This window comes from Ilyonectria robusta, assembly GCF_021365365.1.
Source record: "Ilyonectria robusta strain PMI_751 chromosome Unknown BGZ61scaffold_27, whole genome shotgun sequence".
In the NCBI taxonomy this organism is placed as follows: domain Eukaryota; kingdom Fungi; phylum Ascomycota; class Sordariomycetes; order Hypocreales; family Nectriaceae; genus Ilyonectria; species Ilyonectria robusta.
In genome coordinates this window covers 14,762-33,500 of record NW_025764461.1, presented here as the reverse complement: position 1 = coordinate 33,500, position 18,739 = coordinate 14,762, and the positions used below count along the sequence as shown (strand labels likewise).

The window sequence follows — 18,739 nt, the reverse complement described above, 5'->3', positions numbered from 1 at the left end:
ACGCTGCGTACGAGGGAGAAGCGGAGAAGGAGGATAACAGGATAAGCGTGCAACTCTGCCATCGCGGGCGTCAAGGGCGCGTGGAGAGAGGCAAAAGCAAAACAAGTGCCCGGTGGAGTCTCTTCGCGGCCGCAGGGAGACGAGATGCGTGCCAACTGCCGTGTCAAGTCAGGCGCCAAAGATACAGCGCGCCAAGGTCGTGACGACGAGTGGGATGGCGTCGTTCCATGCGCGATTGAGTGCTGTAACTCATTGCGCAGTAGTGCAATGCTGTTGAGAGAACGGGCAGCGTAACAGGCTTCACAATGCAGACCAAGAGGCCCACCTACGTCACGCCGTCTCTGGCCATTCGATTGCATTTCCATTTGGTGAGTGTTACTCTCCGTCCTTTGTCACTCTCCATCATTGTCACCGCGACTTAACCACATGGGGCAGCTAATCCTCACGCGTCCCCCGGCCATCCGGCGGCGATGCCACCACGCCGAATCGGGGCAATCGATTGCATTTTCCTTCTCCACATTGCCTCGCGAACCGAGCTTGTCGATAAGGGGCTTCGCCGTCCGAGATAACTGTTCTGACTGCTCGCTGTTGCGCCCGGCTGCTGTTCCCATTTGCCATGTGCCATACGCCTCTGTCACAACTTCTCGCCGCCTCAATTCCGGCCCGGGCTTGGCCTCCTGGCGTTTGGGTACCCCGTGGGGAAGGCCGCCGTGCGTACCCAAGACTTTTGCTTCTTTCTGAGCTATCACGTAATGCCATCGCCGCCGGGCTTGCGTGTGGCACAATACCCCATGGGGATGGGCTGCGTCCCCTGCAGCGGTGCGGCGGCGGCATCGCAAAGTGCTACTCAATAGCTTCATCGAGCGCAGCTTTGCGATGGTAGCGGGAAAATGCCATCTTCTCCAGCATTCGGCCTCGCCGCTCGTGGTGTGGCCTCCCACAACTCGGCCTGCCATGGCCACACTAACTATGTACTCGCTACGCACATGGTACTAGGGCTGGCTAGGGGTGGCTAAGGGCAGCAGAGATAACGGCCCAAGTTGTACGGATAAGCATTTGTATTTGTCTAATGAATTCAATGTGTCCACCCATCCCTCTCGTGTGCCAGCTCCCATCTCCGCGAAGGCAGCCCGTAGCCCGTCCACTCCGTACTCCGTGCTCCGTCCCCGTCACACGATGCCACTCAGAGTAAACACCGCATGTGTAGTCTCCTGACGGGGAGCCTTGGCCCGTACGCACCCTGAAGCTGAGCCTGAGCTTGGGGATTGTCTATAGCATACTTAAACCCGCAACGCCTCGTCGCAAGCCCGCCCAATTCCCCTCGCCCCTCCCAGCCCAGCAAGCTCTCTTCTTCACCTTTGCAGAGAACGTCCTTCTCATTCAATTTGCGAATGACCTCCGCGTTCTCGCCCTCTCTCCTTGTCCCTTTGCGAATGACAGCCCCGTCGTCGCCTTCCCGCCTCACCTACTTGCGAAAGCAGTCTCGCCTGCTGCCACCACCCTGAGAAACCTCCCCCCTCGCCCCGAATATAATACCACCCGCTGTTATGGACGTCGAGACAACCGCCTCGCTCAAGCACCCTGAGCCGACCGACCAGGCCCTGCAAGATGCGCGGGACCTCGCCGAGTTTGGCCACTCGCAGGCCCTCACCCGCAAGTTCAGCATCTGGAGCATGCTGGCCCTGGCCTTCTCCGTGCTGGGCACCTGGTCGACCTTTGCCCAGGGCCTCAGCAGCGGCCTGACCAGCGGCGGGCCCATCGCCATCCTCTGGGGCCTCGTCCTCGTCACCATCTGCAACATGTGCGTCGCCGTGTCGCTGGGCGAGCTCGTCAGCAGCATGCCCACCGCGCTGGGCCAGGCGTATTGGATCTCGCGCCTGTGGCCTACGCCTGCCGGCCGCTTCTGCTCGTACCTGTGCGCCTGGATCAACACCTTTGGCTGGTGGACGCTGGCTGCCTCGCAACTCGCCTTCATGACCGAGTTCATGCTCGGCATGAAGGTCCTCTTCGACGTGGAGTGGACCGGCGCCAGCAAGGGTTGGGTCTTGTTCCTCGTCTATATCGGCACTACCTTCTTCATGACGGGCTTCAACATGGTTGCCTGTCGCCGGGACCTGATCCTCCCCATGTTCAACAACTTTGTGGGCATCTGCTTCGCCGGCCTCTTCTTCATCATCAGCCTGGCGTTGCTCATTTCCGTCGGTACCAAGTCGGGTCTCTCTTTCCAGCCCGCCTCGTTTGTCTTTGGAACCTGGATCAACCAGACCACCTGGCCCAATGGTGTTACTTGGTTCATGGGCCTCCTCCAGGCTGCCTATGGTCTGACTGCCTTTGACTCGGCCATTCACCTTGTCGAAGAGATTCCGGCCCCCCGAAAGAATATCCCACGAGTCATCTACTCCTCGGTCGGCATGGGAGCCATTTCTGGTTTCATCTTCATGGTTGTCTGTCTCTTTTGTATTCAGGACCTCGACGTCATTCTGGACCCTCCTACCGGTCTCCCCTTCATGGAACTCCTGCAGGAAACCGTTGGCCTCAAGGGTGGAACCGTTCTCCTCTCTCTGTTCATCATGAACGGCGTGGGTCAGGGTATCAGCATCGTCACTACATCCTCCCGTCTGACTTGGGGTTTCGCCCGTGATGGCGGTATTCCTTGGAGCAACTACTTTTCCAAGGTCGACGAGACGTGGAAGGTTCCCATCCGCGCTTTGTGGCTTCAGGGCGCCATCATTGCTCTGGTTGGCGTTCTCTACACCTTTGCCTCCACCGTCCTCGAGGCCATTCTCAGCGTCAGCACCATCGCCCTCACCATGTCCTACGGCATGCCTATCCTGGTGCTCCTCCTTACTGGCCGCGACAAGCTGCCCCCTGGCGAGTTTTCTCTCGGCCGCCTTGGCCCCGTCTGCAACTGGGTCTCGGTTATCTACTGCGCCATCACCACCGTCTTTTTCTTCTTCCCCGGCTCGCCCAACCCTACTGGCACCGACATGAACTATGCCATCGCTGTCTTTGGCGTCATGATGGTTGTTACCCTCAGCTTCTGGGTCATCAAGGGCCGTGTCACCTACCTCCAGTCCGAGGAGTCTGAAGGCCGTGTCATCTACGCCGAGAACAGCGACGTGCCTGTTCCTACTGAGAAGGAGGCGGAGAGCAAGGATCACTAGCGTCCTAGAGGATCTCTAGCCATTTTTGAGGCTTTTCTTGTATACTAGTCAACTTCCTTTTGGGATCACTTGGAAATAATCAAATTCCGACCTTCCTTTTTTACCTTACTCCCAATTTTCAACAGCCGGTTCTGCTTGTGAGACGTGTTACCGTGACATTTGACTGACGAGACGTTCACTTTGCCACTCCCTGTAAATCCTAATCCATGTAAATCGTATAGATGAATCGGCATAAATGATCTGGGGCATATATTTTCCATGCGATGGGTGTACCCTATTGTGCATACGTAGCGTGGCGGCCCAGATCCAAGTGGAGATGATCGGGAGTCGATGATACCTTGCGCATCCAACGCCCTGAAGTGTGCTAGCTTAGTCGAGCTTTGAGCAAAAGATCTACTTAATTTCTATTACCGATCGTAAACGCTCAATCACAACGGCTCCGAGACCGGTGCACGCCAGGGATTCAACCTGGTCCAACATCCCAGCCATGCCGAGTGACGACAAATCTAGCATTCCGATGGATTCATCTGAGATGAATGCACATGAACTGCCAGATGCAGACAAGCATGCACGATGCACTAGATTCCCGTGTGGCTTATCTCCGCCGGACCGGTCTCTATTCCATTACTAACACTTCGCCCCGGTCCGGCTGGGCCATGCCGAGCTACTTGGCGAGCTGCGAGTTGGCGTATCTTTCAGCCTGTGTAGCGTCTGAGAGGCTGAAACCTTATGCATTCCCCGCAGTTGCTGCATATTGCCCGTTTTCGGTTGGTGTCGTGTCAATCGTGACAATCACACCCAGGCGGCCCAACATATTAGATGCCGCTACCGTTCAGATCCAGATCCATCAGGCCCATCATACGCACCGTATCCTTGAAATCGTTTGAAAATGAGCTTAGACATCCAGCTGACGGCCCCCAACGGCCGCAAGTACGCCCAGCCCACCGGCCTGTTCATCAACAACAGGTGGGTGAAGTCGTCTGACGGCGGCAAGATCACCAGCATCAACCCCACGTATGTTGATTCCCTCACCCTCGTGCTTGCAACTGAGCTGACCGGCTAGAAACGAGCAAGAAATCGTCTCGGTTTATGCTGCTACCAGCGAGGATGTCGACAGAGCCGTCGTCGCGGCGCGCAATGCCCTGCGCAACCCTGAGTGGCGCGATCTGCCTGCCACCGACCGTGGAAAGCTGCTGAACCGCCTCGCTGATTTGGTTGACGAGAACCGTGAGACTCTTGCCACTATTGAGACTTGGGACAACGGCAAGCCGTACCAGGTCGCTCTGAACGAGGATCTAGTCGAGGTTGCTGAGACTCTCCGCTACTATGCCGGCTTTGCCGACAAGGTGTTTGGCCAGGTCATCGAGACCTCTTCAGACAAGTTTGCGTACACAGTCCGGGAGCCCGTAGGTGTCTGCGGCCAGATCATTCCGTAAGTTGTCCCGCCTTACAACTTGATTCCTTGCAGAGGCTAACTGTTCCTTGACAGCTGGAATTATCCCTTGGCCATGGCCGCCTGGAAGCTGGGCCCCGCACTGGCCTGCGGCAACGCCGTCATCCTGAAGCCGGCTGAGCAAACGCCCCTCTCTATCCTTTTCCTCGCCAACCTCGTCGCCAAGGCCGGATTCCCTCCCGGTGTTGTAAATGTCCTCAACGGACTCGGCGCCGTCGCTGGAGCCGCTATTGCATCCCACACCGATGTCGACAAGATCGCCTTCACCGGATCTACGCCCACCGCGAAGCACATTATGAAGATGGCCAGCAGCAACCTGAAGAACATTACGCTTGAGACGGGTGGTAAAAGCCCTCTGATTGTCTTCGAGGACGCCGACCTCGACCTCGCTGTGTACTGGGCCCACGCCGGCATCATGTCGAACCAAGGCCAAATCTGCACAGCCACTTCCCGTATCTTGGTCCAAGACACCGTGTACGACAAGTTCCTCGCGGCTTTCCGATCGCAAGTCAAGGAGATCTCTAAGCTCGGCGACCCCTTCGACGAGAAGACTTTCCAGGGTCCTCAGATCACAAAGGCACAATACGACCGCATCATGTCATTTGTGGAGGTCGGCAAGAGCGAGGGTGCCAAGCTCGAGGTCGGCGGACAGCCGTTCAAGAAGGGTGGCGATGGAAAGGGCTACTTCATTGAGCCCACAGTGTTTACCGGAGTCACTCCTCAAATGCGAGTGTTCCAAGAGGAGGTCTTTGGCCCCTTTGTTGTGATTACCACGTTCAGCACCCAAGACGAGGCCATCGCCTTGGCCAACGATACCCAATACGGACTGGGAAGCGCCATCTTCACCACGAACCTCACCCGAGCCCACCGTGTGGCCAAGCGAATCGAGGCTGGAATGGTTTGGATCAACTCTAGCAACGATAGTGATTGGCGCATTCCCTTTGGCGGCGTCAAGCAGAGCGGAATCGGACGGGAGCTTGGCGAGGCTGGCTTGGCTGCCTACTCAAATATCAAGGCGGTGCACGTTAACATTGCCTCCAAGTTGTAGAAAGCAGAAACAGGCCTGGAATATAAATTGATGTAATATACTGAAGACCGTGTGGCGGCAGAATGGGTGGCTAAATCAGCTAGGAAGATGACACAAAATATTAAATGCAACATGAACTGCAGCACAGCTGTGAAGTATTGTGTAGTGGTATTCACAAATTGTTCAAGGTATATTAGGCAATCTCTGAATGAGGATTTTGCCACGTTCAAGCAACAAGCGGTGCTTTGGCCGCCACATTTGCTACAGCCTCACGCAATCCGGGCCCATGGCTATCTGGGAATCTGAGCTCTTGGTCCATTTGTCTCTGACCCGCGCCCCGTCGAGGATTTCTTGAATCCGCTAACCCACAGGGGCCACAATTCCCAGGCACGGAGTCAGTTGCCAGGTGGTTGCTGCATGACAAGCGCCGCCGAACCAACTTTTCCGGCCTACCATAGACGAAATATCCTCCGAATCGTACCCGAACGATGAAGCTAAGGCGGGTCTATTAATCCCATTGCATGAGCTTAGCGTAGGCTCGCTCGTCCATATCGTTAGCTCGTGCTAAGAGGTAGTTCCCATCGCCTCAGGAGTAAACCACCATGCATGCTGTAGTCTCCACCCGGGTCTGGTTTGCATTAACTCAAACAGAGTTGAGATAAAAGTTTCACACAAGGTCTCGGGTTCTGGTGTTGTTCTGCGGCTGAGTATGTTGTGTACTGTGTGACCCTGGATGGGTATTCCCGCATGTTACATTGAGAAGCAACGAGTACTGACCTCTTGTCCTGATGTTGGATAGACGAACTCCCTTATATTTTCCGATGGCTTAAATCAGTCACACTAGAGCTAACTCGAGCTGGGTTTTAAAAGGTCATCCCAGAAATCCTACAATCATTAGTTGGAGACTGAAGGGGTGATTGTAGCTACCCACCCAATTTACGGATTCGGGGTTGAGCCACTGAACTGTATCGATCCAGTTGTTAAAGCTACTCCCAAATTCCTGGCCTACCGAGGGGGCCCATTGGAATTGATCTGCAGAAAGCATGGTCCTATTGTCACATGTTACTTAGTTGTCGTTGAAGAGGGTGGAGGAGCGTACTGCAAATGCCGAAGAACTGGATACGCCTTCATGTAAAGTGGACTCCGATTTTGTACAACGCTGAGTCGTACGATAGCTGCATCAAAAGCGGATCGGTAGGTTGATGAATCGGCTTCCTTGTCGTCCTGCTCCAATAAACACGAAGCCAGCGTAATTACTGCATGGACAGCGAAAAAGCCAGACACCCCATGGGCAAACCATCGATAGTTGCGCATTCGAGGAAGTTCAATTAATTGTCGATGAATATCCAACAGCGCCGCGCTTGAAGTAATGCATTTCGTTCTGGATGAAGACCGGTAGCGTGCTGCATTCGCCTGAAGCGCGAAAGGCCGATGTAGGAGAAGGTAAAGCTGGTGCGCGTAGAGTTGCAGGACGCACCAGTGAGGATAACTCGAGGTGTCTAGAAGGCTTGGTGATCCGTCAATAAGGAGGGTCGAATCCCATTGCTTCTGTTCCTGGGCGATCTCGGTATCTAGACGCTCTAGGCATTCTTCATTAAATCCCGATTCATCGGACAAGACGTTGCAGATACGACCGGACAATTGAAACAGCCGTATTTTGAACTTCATGTCAGACACCTGCGTTGGTTGGGTTGATGGCGGGAGGATTTTATCCTCTAAAATATCGTCGTCGTTGACGTCTGCAGGCATAGGTGCCTGGATGTTTAGAAGAAAAGACATGTCGACGTCTTTATTTAAGATGGCTTGGTACGTATGGAGCATGAGTATACCGGCCCAGCAACGACGTCGACGTTCGATATCGATACAGTTCAGTTCCGTGGATGGTTCTGACGCATTGCATTTCAGCACAATCCCAGTGTTGAGAGCCATACCTTGATCATACGTAAGCCCATATTTCCGAATGATGAATGATCAATCTTACCTAGCAATACCCAACTACGCTCGGCACCTTCATTGTGACCGATGGTCCATATCAGAATAAGCAACGCCTCAAGCGTACTCAGACGATGGCGTATGAGAAAGTTATCCTGGCAGAGACAAATCATGGCCATGACGCGATAGCGGTATGAGATGGCGGCGGCATCCCGAGCGCCGGGTAGGGTTTCTGAAATGTTGGTCAAGATGGAATCGCCCTCCTCCATGGTGTTGACGGAAGCAGAACAAATTAGGAAAAGGAGCGCGAGCCATGAGAGGTCACAGCTAAAGCGATCCTTGGAGAAGTCTAAAAACTGGCGCTGAAATGTCGGGCCGTGTAAAACATGGAAGAAATGAGAGATGCGGACGAAATATTGTGTTACAAGGTACTCGCACGATTCGGGAGTCGGCAAAGCCGCCAGCAGCTCAGTCCTGGAGAGATTGGAGCCGAAGTGGAAGGGAAAGAAATTGCCTGGTTGGCAGAGAGGATCTTGTGCATCAAACAGCGGATGGCTGATGTGATTAATGGGACGCCGGAGGATGGTATCCCAGTGATACTCCCGGCTGCCCCGCTCAACCTCGGCCAACGCCATCGACGCGGCATTCGAACTGTTTGCCTGGTCCCCGAGCGAAGCCTCCGATGAACGCGAGGACGGTGATGGCGGGACGCGTCCGTCCGGGCCGGGATACTGGCAGTCGGCCTCGCAACTGCGGCGCAAGCAAGCACCGCACGGCGTCTGGCGATCGCAGCCCAGCTTCGAGCGGCGGCACGGATGGCAGCTGACGGTCTTGCGGAATCGTCTTCGGATCACGGGTCTGATGGGCCGGAGCGTCCCAGTGCCCGGTATGACTTTCCCGGGTGCTGGCATGGCCCTGGTTGCCTCGTCCAGGGCATGGAGCCGAGTTGTTCAGAGGGAATGGAGAGAAGGCTGCGCGCTGAGATATTTTCTCCGGGCCATGTGGGGCGGATCGGACGTGTTTTCTCCGACGTTAGCTTGTTATCCCCGATATCACACGTTCTATCAGCTGTGGCGTTGCCGCGTTGGGGAGCACAGAGAGAGTCTGGTACGGTCTTTGCATCTCGTGGGATTTGCTCATTCAATCTGGATTAATTGAAGATGCTTGGATTTTATCACAGCATTGGCTGGCTAATGAACTGGAAGCTTGCTACCACATACAGTTAGTTCCTCGAGGCGATGGGACATCAGAATTGGTCATGGAAACGGTGCAAGTAATCACCACAAGGAAATCATGACATTTGACAGATATCATCCATTTGCTTTCGTTTTATTTGGGCCACACCCGATTGCCCTCTGCACAGCAAAATCTAGCCCCAGCTCGGAATGTAACATCGTCGCATTAGCCTGAACTGATGGCGGAGAGGGGGTTCTTCATACTGTAGGGCACAGCCACCATTCCATCCGCTTGGAATGAGCCACTAGCGATTGGCGCCACCATGTTGTGGTTGCTGTAGACACGAACAGGTACAACGCGAATATTAGAGGTGGTGTAGTCCGGTTCGTTATCTCCCGTCTGCTCTGCCCATATGCTCATCATGACGTGTGTCTCGGCATTAGAAGAACACCTCCTTTAGGACCCGACAAAAACATTTCGATGAGAAATACCCGTGTCGTACCAAAACCTAGCCTGCCTGATCGTTCCACATGATCTCATTTCACGTGCCACCGGGCTCGCGCACCGAGGGTTCGGCTCGTGTATCCGACTGGACTTGGCTGCAGAGGCAGAGGTTTCGGAGATAACATTTACTGATTGGTTCTTTCAGGTGGAGCGGTCTGAACTAGGAGGGTTTGCATCCTTGTCGGAGATAACAGTGGATACTAAAGCGGTTCGCTTCTTACAAAAATGCGACGCTGCGAGACATTTCCACGATTGTCTGCTTGACTGCTTCTTGCCCTGGACCGATTTTCTTTGCAGATCGTACTGACAATCTACGTGGAGCGACCACTCATTCATCCGAATTCATTCTGGATGTAGCCGTATTGCCACACAAATGGATTTAATCTACTGCCGAAATCCTTCGCCGCTTATTCCGGGGTGGCGAGGATTTATTCGGCTCGCAAAATCGTTCGGTGTACCATATTCTGCCACCGGGCATAATGTTATTCACAAACCGAATTGGACAAAGCAACTGCTCAGGGTATCACCAAAGGAAGTCGCTTCAGGTCCAAGGAAGGAATTCAATTTATAAGAGGCGAAATCGATTTAACCAGTTTTTCGTTCCCGCTTTTGCCCTGAGATGATGGAGCGAAGTTTCCACAGATCTTCGGAATCTCGTTGCTCAAAAGGTATATCCAAGGTGAAATAGTCTATCACCTGGAGTAACGGACCAGTTGGAGCAGTGATGACCAGGAAAGACATTGGCGTCATTCTGCAGATGTGAAAGGACACTATTATGCTGTCTGCTTTATGATTGAGATCTCTCCTGCTATCCTTAGCAGAATGCTGATTCCAGAAGGCTGCAGCGAGACGGGCTGCATTGGCGTATTGACTTAAATCTCCGGTGAGGCCAACAAATGCGAAAGGAAAAATACTTGCGTGCCTGCCGAAGTAAAAGTTGTCTTTACAGGCATTGTCTCGAGTTCTGAAACAACGAGCGAAGGCTCCATTGCAGAATACCACGGCCTCATCTTTCCTGGAGAATCGAACCAATACCCATGTTCCACATCAATACAGTAACGGACTAGAAATACCCACTTTACTTATGTGTGCGACGGTAAGGGCTCCAGATGAGAGCGAGACTATACGGGGACTCACACCGGCGGCTGAGTTGTCGGGCATCTGCCAAGATACGGGACTGCCCATCAAAACGGTCCGGAATCCATTCGAACCGCGCTGTCTCTGGCTAATTTTACAAGCTGAAACACAGCAACTGCGAGCCTTCAACACGAGTATGGAGGATTTCAGCTTGAAGGTCGCTCAAGCTGTCTTGAGTTCGAACCTAAGACTCTACATCCCCAAGATGTGTTTAGTGTGAGACACCATGGACTCAATTAACCATAAGGATGCGATTTAGGCTGACCCTTCGCACGGTCAACCGAAAAAAAATGTAATTTTGTTCGATCAGTACCCTAATATTGGACTCATTCTATATGTATCTTGTGGGGAGAATGTTAACCAGCATTATCGTAAAGTCGTACGATGCTATCTATTTCCAGAGGATATTTTTGTGTGAGTTGGAGTGGAGAGAAGCTTCTGTTAACAACTACCCCAAAGAGCTTCAAGGAAAGATTAAAAGCCAATGCGCGACGCACGACTTTGAGATAACAAGAACACTATAATAAAACTTGCTGATTAGCTCGCCAACGAACCGTCCCTGTTGCTCATATTAACCTCGTATGCATGTCTAACCAGTGTTTCATCGTTGAAAGGTATGGGACGCCGACCTCTTTATCATACTACCGCGCTGAGGAACCCCCCTTTATACTTGATGGGCCAAGCCAGTTGCACCAAGAAAACAACAACAGGAACCATTGCGAGAAGAACACATGTCAAAGCACAACCAACGATGTTGATTGACGAAAAACCAAGAATGCGGTATTCACATGTGCCGAACTCCAATTGCCAAGAGAAATCGCGAGGTCGGCGGATATCGAGAGGATGACTTGCATTGATGAGAGGATGAGAGGATCAATGATAATGTCGCAAAGGCAAACAGAAGGATGCTGAACGACTCCCTGATTAGCTCGCCAAGAGGCCAATGAGTACCAACCTCTTCCCAAGGGGAATCGCACGAGTCGTGTAGCCCAGTTGAGCCTATCGAGACGCAGCTGTCCAAAATGATATCGCTTCGAAACCTGACGGTCCTCGATGCGACGGAATTGAGCAATGAACTTGACCCACCCGATCCAGTCCATCCCAAAGTCGTCTAGGATTGGGTGAGCCTTTTTGGCAAACGTGAGATCGAGCGAGGATTTGGTGAGGAAGGTGTACGAGCGAAGGAATCCTAGGGCAACTCGTCGGTCAAAAGTTAAGTCGGGCACTGTGACGACTGGACTTTGTTCCTCGGGTTGTAGAAGCGCTTCCTAGACAGTATGATTGAGCAGGCATATCGGCATAGTCTTGATGTAAATCTTGTCACTGGCCCGACGAGATGAAGTTTGGCCTCCTCAGTTAGCACGATTTCCCGGCCTTTGATGCGTTGTGGATGGATAGGATCGATGTTATGTCCAAACGTGATACTGAATATCCATATCATGCTGTGAACCTGGTCCAACACAAGTGCGTTCGGTACGTAGGCAAAAAAAATTGATGGACCCAGGCTGTTCCAAGAGTGACAGTTAGATAGCCGGGTAGGTAGTCAATCCCTTGCACCACGTTTGGGAGTGGAGAAGAGGAGACATCTTCCGTCTTAGACTCGGTCGTAAATTCTGGGGTTGAGGAGATGCGCAAAGGAGATTTTTCTAGAGCGAGTTCAGGCGGGAATACTATCTTCATCTTCATTTGTGCAATCATTCTCAAACATACAGACGCGATCCGGCGAGCCGCACACCACATTTATTCACCACTCGTGAGGCAGAGAACGACTTTTTATCAAGATAAAATATTTGAAAAGGAAAAGAGTGTCTCTGGGCAATGGCAGCATTTGCTATTAAGGCCCGGTCGGATCTAAGACCGGCACAGGTGTGGTTAGGGGCAATTAGTTTGCAGCAAATATCGCTCTGCACATACCTGGTCGGCTCTGCTATTCCCGTTTCACTCATAAATCGCTTCGGAGGACGGTCGTTTCTCACGATCTGCTCAGGTGGTCTATGCTTCTGTTTCATCATGGTAACGATTCTCCTATCCATCTGATCCGAAAATGCTGCATATGGAACAACGGCCTTCACCCTCATCTTCCCTCTGTTTGGCAGCGTTGGATGGCTGCCGGTGCCTTGGTTCCACCCTCCAGAAACTAATACCACTCGCATCTCTACCCGCATGCAATCCATTTCTTCCGGCTGGAATTGGATGGCTATATTTGCGGTGGTCAAGATCACCCCGATCTCTTTTGGTGGGTTCTGTTTTTCTGCCCCCGAATAAACACTGCTAGCTATGGCGACTGCGAACATTGGGTGGCGTACTTTCATCGTTTATGCAGTCCTAAACGCAGTCTTCATTCCAATGTTGGATTGTTCTGTCCTGAGACGAAGGAAGTTGGAAGATGTCCGCTACTTTTCGCCAAGGGTGCAGTCACTAGAGGCGGCCGAACCATGTCGTTGCCAACTTGTAGACCGCCCTCTCCCTGCAGCCGCACCAGCATGCCCTAGAGCGGCATCTGAATACTAACATGAAAGAGAATTACGAGATAAATGGGGTAGAAAACACTGGATAAATGCTAGCCAGGGAGACCAACAGGCATCAACCGTGTTTTAGCTAGCCTTGGCAGCTTTTTATCAGCCAGGCGACTAATGAGTCTAGTAAAGAAATTGTTTATGAGGCCCCCTCTATTATTACTACATTACGATTCTACGATTCAAACCGAATACGAATTACCTAGGCTTTTATTCTATATGCCATACCTAGTCACCGGTAGCTATATTTAGGACTAAGCCGAGTACAAATTGGGAGATTCTGCGGAAACAGTGTCAAAGATATGAACTTTGGATCTTTGACAACAATGTAGAGGACAGAATAAGAAGAAATTGGCGTACAAATTTAGAAGAAAGGAACTGCGATATGCTTACAGCACACAGTTGGTAGCGATGCAATGCACAGCAAAATCAATCGCTCATAGAAACCTGAGGCTGTCACTATTCTCGTCTGCGAAACTTGCGTCGCATCGGTCTGACTCACAGGAGGGAGACGGCTCGGATGCTTACCTGCTAGGGCTTACTAGTACATAACGGTAAGCGGAACTCGCCGGCCGCTCGAATCTGTGTGTTGACTCAGCTCCCAGATTGCACAAGTTTTGACGTTATTATCCATGAATCACCTCATGGGGCTACCGGTGTGAGATTTAATATTTCTAGAAATGAATATGTAGTTCAGTGTGGTGGTTTCAATGTTCAGAGCTTAAGTGTACCTTGACCCTTTGCTCTGAGTTCCACCGACGTCGAAAGTAAATAAAAAGTCACGGCTTACGGTTCGGCCGGCCCCGTCCGATGCCGTCGATCTCTTACCCGAACCTATTATGGGCTCGATGTATTGTGCCGTTCTGTCGTTGTGGTTTGTGTATACCCATGCGTAATACGAATGCGACGTCCCACAACGAAGACAGGGCGGTTTGATATTTCGAAATGGCAAAATCAAGACTTTTCCTCTTTAAAATGCTACTTCCGACGCTAAATGACCAGAATACTAGGGCTCGGAGTTATACAAGCGTCCGGATGTATCTTTCTTCAAGCCGAAATATAAGCCCGAATTATCATAATCCGAGCCACGAGATAATCCCACTTCAAGCTGGATTATGATGATCTGGAATAGGATTAGGCGGAATTCGAGGTAAGAAGGCGGTATGCTATGTAATGCACAAGGGATCAAAACAGTACGGCCTCACTGTGCATGACGAATGTATTTATGGACTCCATCTACATTTAATCCGAATTATCATAATCCTCTCATCAGGACCCCGGCGTTTTGGTCACTTAGCGCCGGAAGTAGCATTTTAAAGAGGAAAGGTCTTGATTTTGCAACTTCGAATTATCATCATCCTCTGATCAAGCCTGAATAAAAGGTGTGCTAGAGTGCACGCTAGAGTGTGCAGGCATGAAGCATGGGCCCAGGCGGCTTATGTAAGTAGACATGACATATAACGAGAATTTCCGAGTCGAGTTCGCTCTGCGTCATTAGATTTGCCTCCTTTTCTGTAACATCACCAATTTTCAGACATCATGGCAGAATCCAATACGAAGGAGAGTGCAAAGCCTGCAGTAGTCTGCGTATTGTTAGTATTGTCTATCATCGACCCACACGATTCCTCCTCACTAACTGAACAATAGCTGTGGTGCCTGTGCAGGTTACGATGCAGTTCACATGGAAGCTGCACGGGCTTTGGCAGCGGAATTCCACAAGAACAACGTCCACCTTGTGTATGGTGGAGGCACCGTCGGCCTGATGGGCGAGCTTGCCAAAACCCTGGTTTCGCTCTCGGGACCTGACGCTGTTCATGGCGTAATTCCCCGAGCTCTCGTCAGGGTTGAGGAGGGCTACGAAGGAAAGGAGACACAAACAGCTGCCGATGGTCCAAAAGGAGAGAAGAAGGTGGAACGCATTGTCGAAAACGGGTCTGAATCAGCTTCTTTCGAATTTGGCATGATTACCATCGTCCCGGATATGCATACTCGCAAGCGCCTCATGGCTACAAAGGTGCTTGAAGGCGGCCCGGGGTCTGGATTCATCGCCCTGCCCGGCGGATTCGGGACATTGGAGGAGGTAATGGAGATGACGACTTGGAATCAGCTTGGCATTCACCGTGTGGGAATAGTTCTGTTGAATATCAACGGCTACTGGGATGCTATTTCTGCTTGGATCCAAAAGGCAGTCAAGGAAGGGTTTCTCTCCGAGAGCAACGCCGGTATCATGGTCGATACAAGCAAAGTCTCAGAGGCTCTAGGAAAGCTGAGAGAATACCAGGTCAGCAGAGAAAGGCTTGAATTGTCATGGAACGACGAATGAGATAGGCAGGCCGTGTAATGAAAAGGGGGATGAGAGGAGGATGATCTTGATCTAAGATTGAGACTGGATTAGTGGAAGATGAAATTGAAGGAGGGTGGGTTGGTGTTGGTGTCTGTACTTTTAGAAATTTCCACTCAATCGGTAGAATAAATCAGTGTGAGATAAATGGTTTAATTTATTGCAAACCATTTACTTCCTGTTCATGTCTATACCAGCAAAGGACAATAATTACTATATGTTTCAAAAGCCATATTTCTTGACCATCATTTCTTGGGGAAACGGGGGCTGCAATGAACCGACTCAGTCAGAAGCCACTTCACTTCTCTTCGCCACCATCATCGCACCTCGACCCTGGCAGTTGAAATTGTAGTTCTATCAAAGGGTGGGTTTGTCTAAACACCTCGTTACGTCTGGCGGGTTACAAACTCGCTCCTCAGCAGCTATCACATGTTGTTTTCAGCCACTACTGTGCGCCCAGTCATATTCCCGCGCCACAGTTCAGTACTACGTGCCTGTACTCTCTACCCATAATTGCGAGCACAGTCCTGACTACCAGCTTGACGTCGGTGGGCATTTATCACTAAAGCCTTGGCGTTAAATTTGAACGTCTCAGTGCCGTGCCGGCTCAGCTGTTTCTGACGCTCAGAGTATCGCCCAGGATCTTCGACTTATCAAACAGTAGGCCTTCCAGAATGGAAACACAATCCAGAATTTGAAAGGTCATATAGAATGTAAAAGCAATCCAAAATTTAAAAGAGCAGATCGCTCAGAATGGAAACACAATTCAGAATTTAAAAAAGCAAATCTGCGACATACAAACGCCCCTCACTGTCCTTTCAACAGAAAATAAGAGCCTGATCTTCTCGACTGTATGACGGTCATCCGATTGCCCCCAGGCAATGTTCTAAGGCCGGACTTTACCTTGGGCCAGACCACATCAATTCGGATCCGTGGCGTCCCGCTGTGCCTCCACGTCCCCATCCGACACTTCTTTCCCCTTTGACAGGACTGTGTCTTCCCTAGTCATGATCATCTTCCTCCGAACTAGCGCGAACTGTTCCGTCAAGTCCCGGGACTCCCGCTTAGTCCATCTCGCGGCACCAGATTTTTCCTTGGGGTCATCGCACACAGCTCTGGAACCAGCTTCGGCCCTCTTCAACCCGATTTTCTGCAACCCGATCTCGAGATCCTCGACCTTGAACGCAAAATAGATGAGAATGGCAGTAATGGCGGCCGAGATGGGAACAGCAAGGCCAGTGTCAGTCAAGCGCGACGGCATTGAAATGAGGTGACAGATGTTTTGCGTATACATGATTTCTGAGACGTAGGCCAAATCCAAAGTCCCCCCCTTATCGCGCCGGAACTGCGTGATGTTGAGAGCGAAGAACGCGGCCATGAATGATAGTGGCAGCTGCGAATGTTGTTAGCGATCTCCCCCGTTGTGGCAAGCAGTCCATTATTTAGGGATAGGCGGTCGAAATCATACAAAAACAATGGTGACAACGGTGAAGACCATGAGCGTTTTTCCCTGCCTCGCGGTAGCGCGAGCATCCATCATCGTACTGTGCTTCTGCTTCAGGTCCACGAGTACGTGCAACTACGCATGCATGTTAGCTCCCGAGCCCACCGAGACGACATGACATATGCAACAAGGGGAAGAGTTGTGGCCAACAGACGTCATCCGTGACCTTCCTGGAAAGTGAGTCCATGTTCCGTATCTTTTCAAGAGCCAGGTCTGAGTGCATGGGGTGCCATCCAGGTCCCTTTTCCTCCCGCAGAATTCCAAGAACGTCTAGCTGGTCCACGAACAACTTGGACATAATGCCCAGCTCGTCTACGACGTCCTTCATCTCTCGCAGTACGGAGATCTCTCGTGTTATATCCACGAGGTCTGACTGGGCCGTCGACTTGGAAAACTGTCGGAAGATCTCTGCCTCCTGGTCCATCTAAGATACCGCGTGAGAAGAGCACTATTTAAATTGATGCGCAAGGCATGTGTGTGTCGGTGTGGCACTTACCGCGGCCTTGATAGTGCTTTCATAGGCGTCGGAAAACCGCACAAGCGTCTGCCCGAATACCAGGTGGCTCGACTGGTCCATTAACGAGCCGGAGCAGGTGGATATGATCAGGGAGACAAGGTGGCTAGGGTCTAGGTCTGATCCATATCCAAGTCCTGCCTTGATACTTGTTAGAACGTCTGTGAGGCCGCGACAGTCTGGGAAGTCGATATTGTCGCTTTTTGGAGTCACTTGAGGGAAGCAGGTGATGACGGTGCATTTTCCCGTGAAGCAGGAAGGTTCTCTGTCACTCTCATCAATGTCATCATCTACGCCTGACACCACCCAGAGCCACAGCTGGTCAACCATAGTGAGAATTGCGGGCTTCAGGTCGTGTTTACTCTGGAAGCGAGATATCACTTGGTCCGTATCGCGCGATCTGGTGTTCTGTAGCATATGGTAGAAGTACTGATCCAAAGTGCGACGAACGTGGAGAGGGTGGTCGTTGTCGCGGTATGCCGCCAGAAGCTTCTGATAAGGTGTTTTAGGCCGCTCTCCAGGCTCAGCCGTGGAAATCGGTACCCCAGGTTGCGCCACTACATCTCAGTGAAGGTACGGCATCTGGTAGGATGGTCAGTATCCAAATCAGGAGATGATACTCAAGGACTCAAGGATGCGTACGAATAATGTCATACAGTGTCTGCCGTACATATCTGATTTTTGGCAGATAGGCTGCATGAATCGTGCATGTTACGCTCCGGGTGAGCCAACATGTTGTCGTCCTACCCATCGGTCTATTCGCAGGAGCTCGCTGGCGATATGACGACCAAACAATTTGATCATCAGGGCCTGGCAAGATGTATGTCAGATGATTAGGTCAAGACAGCATGATGGCCTGGGGAGCTCCCACCTCAACCCATCTCATCTAAATCCACCAAGCAGTCAGCTCACGTGTAAGTCAACTGGGCAGGGTTGGTAGTTACGTTATTGGCTGGAAGGTGAAACCACCGATGTTCCTGGTCCGAATAATAGGGTTGTCGAAGAAGCTCGTGGACAGAAACTTCGTTCATGGATGCCCCTCGTCTGTCGAAGCCCATGACAGTCGCCATGAATTCGCAATCTGCATATTCCTGCAGGAATTGGTCCGGGCGCGCAACGGGCAGCCCGTCCCTGTCAGTAGTGAACGACACGTTGGAGCGGCCGGCCATACTATCGGGGCTGATGTGATCTGTTAAGCTGAGTGTGTTGCTATATTACATGTGGCCGTTTGCCTCGATCGCCTGATTACCCCGCAGTCAGCAATTACAGCCCACAAGGATTACAAAGATTGATTCCAGTCATAATTGCATAAGGCCTCCACTGGAAACCTCCCATAGGTTGCCCTGAGGCTGAGGAGCTCTCTCTATTGGCAGCTGGACATACACACACTTGCATACGCTAAGCCCTGCATGTACTGAGTACCACCCATCTAGCTCTGCTTATAGTTGAAGCAGGAGTATGAGTACGAGCG

The 18,739-nt window shown here is 51.6% G+C and overlaps 7 protein-coding genes across 7 annotated transcripts; 3 read left to right on the top strand and 4 right to left on the bottom strand.

The window, feature by feature from the left end:
• The first annotated feature begins 1,722 nt into the window (after window positions 1-1,722).
• Window positions 1,723-3,226, top strand: BGZ61DRAFT_461283 (amino acid/polyamine transporter I). The gene has a single exon (XM_046247129.1). The coding sequence runs from the start codon at window positions 1,800-1,802 to the stop codon at window positions 3,162-3,164; it is 1,365 nt and encodes a 454-aa protein (XP_046097837.1). The 5' UTR covers window positions 1,723-1,799; the 3' UTR covers window positions 3,165-3,226.
• An 827-nt stretch (window positions 3,227-4,053) lies between these two features.
• BGZ61DRAFT_483826 (aldehyde dehydrogenase domain-containing protein) lies at window positions 4,054-5,665 on the top strand (the record flags this gene model as incomplete). Its single annotated transcript, XM_046249532.1, has 3 exons — window positions 4,054-4,178; window positions 4,228-4,596; window positions 4,654-5,665. The coding sequence occupies 3 exons, from the start codon at window positions 4,054-4,056 to the stop codon at window positions 5,663-5,665; spliced, it is 1,506 nt and encodes a 501-aa protein (XP_046097836.1).
• Window positions 5,666-6,706: 1,041 nt separating this feature from the next.
• Window positions 6,707-8,487, bottom strand: BGZ61DRAFT_365237 (uncharacterized protein; the record flags this gene model as incomplete). The annotated part of the gene is made up of 2 exons (XM_046241592.1): window positions 6,707-7,575; window positions 7,626-8,487. The coding sequence occupies 2 exons, from the start codon at window positions 8,485-8,487 to the stop codon at window positions 6,707-6,709; spliced, it is 1,731 nt and encodes a 576-aa protein (XP_046097835.1).
• A 402-nt stretch (window positions 8,488-8,889) lies between these two features.
• On the bottom strand, window positions 8,890-9,395 carry BGZ61DRAFT_461279 (uncharacterized protein). Its single transcript, XM_046247128.1, has one exon. It carries the CDS (start codon window positions 9,173-9,175, stop codon window positions 8,978-8,980), a length of 198 nt encoding a protein of 65 aa, XP_046097834.1. The 5' UTR covers window positions 9,176-9,395; the 3' UTR covers window positions 8,890-8,977.
• Window positions 9,396-12,093: 2,698 nt separating this feature from the next.
• On the bottom strand, window positions 12,094-12,687 carry BGZ61DRAFT_483824 (uncharacterized protein; the record flags this gene model as incomplete). The annotated part of the gene is made up of 2 exons (XM_046249531.1): window positions 12,094-12,244; window positions 12,308-12,687. 2 exons carry the CDS (start codon window positions 12,685-12,687, stop codon window positions 12,094-12,096), a joined length of 531 nt encoding a protein of 176 aa, XP_046097833.1.
• A 1,666-nt stretch (window positions 12,688-14,353) lies between these two features.
• On the top strand, window positions 14,354-15,455 carry BGZ61DRAFT_592645 (putative Rossmann fold nucleotide-binding protein). The gene is made up of 2 exons (XM_046256741.1): window positions 14,354-14,501; window positions 14,557-15,455. Exons 1-2 carry the CDS (start codon window positions 14,449-14,451, stop codon window positions 15,230-15,232), a joined length of 729 nt encoding a protein of 242 aa, XP_046097832.1. The 5' UTR covers window positions 14,354-14,448; the 3' UTR covers window positions 15,233-15,455.
• Window positions 15,456-16,169: 714 nt separating this feature from the next.
• Window positions 16,170-18,437, bottom strand: BGZ61DRAFT_538083 (uncharacterized protein; the record flags this gene model as incomplete). Its single annotated transcript, XM_046254613.1, has 6 exons — window positions 16,170-16,643; window positions 16,719-16,829; window positions 16,909-17,178; window positions 17,251-17,760; window positions 18,016-18,078; window positions 18,213-18,437. 6 exons carry the CDS (start codon window positions 18,435-18,437, stop codon window positions 16,170-16,172), a joined length of 1,653 nt encoding a protein of 550 aa, XP_046097831.1.
• Between the last annotated feature and the right edge of the window lie 302 nt (window positions 18,438-18,739).

Excerpts from the sequence above, each read along its gene's own strand:
- BGZ61DRAFT_461283 (XM_046247129.1), top strand. The coding sequence starts at position 1,800 with ATGTGCGTCGCCGTGTCGCTGGGCGAGCTCGTCAGCAGCATGCCCACC.
- BGZ61DRAFT_461279 (XM_046247128.1), bottom strand. The coding sequence starts at position 9,175 with ATGATGAGCATATGGGCAGAGCAGACGGGAGATAACGAACCGGACTAC.
- BGZ61DRAFT_592645 (XM_046256741.1), top strand. The coding sequence starts at position 14,449 with ATGGCAGAATCCAATACGAAGGAGAGTGCAAAGCCTGCAGTAGTCTGC. Across the intron at positions 14,502-14,556 it reads CCTGCAGTAGTCTGCGTATT|CTGTGGTGCCTGTGCAGGTT; the intron begins GTTAGTATTGTC and ends ACTGAACAATAG.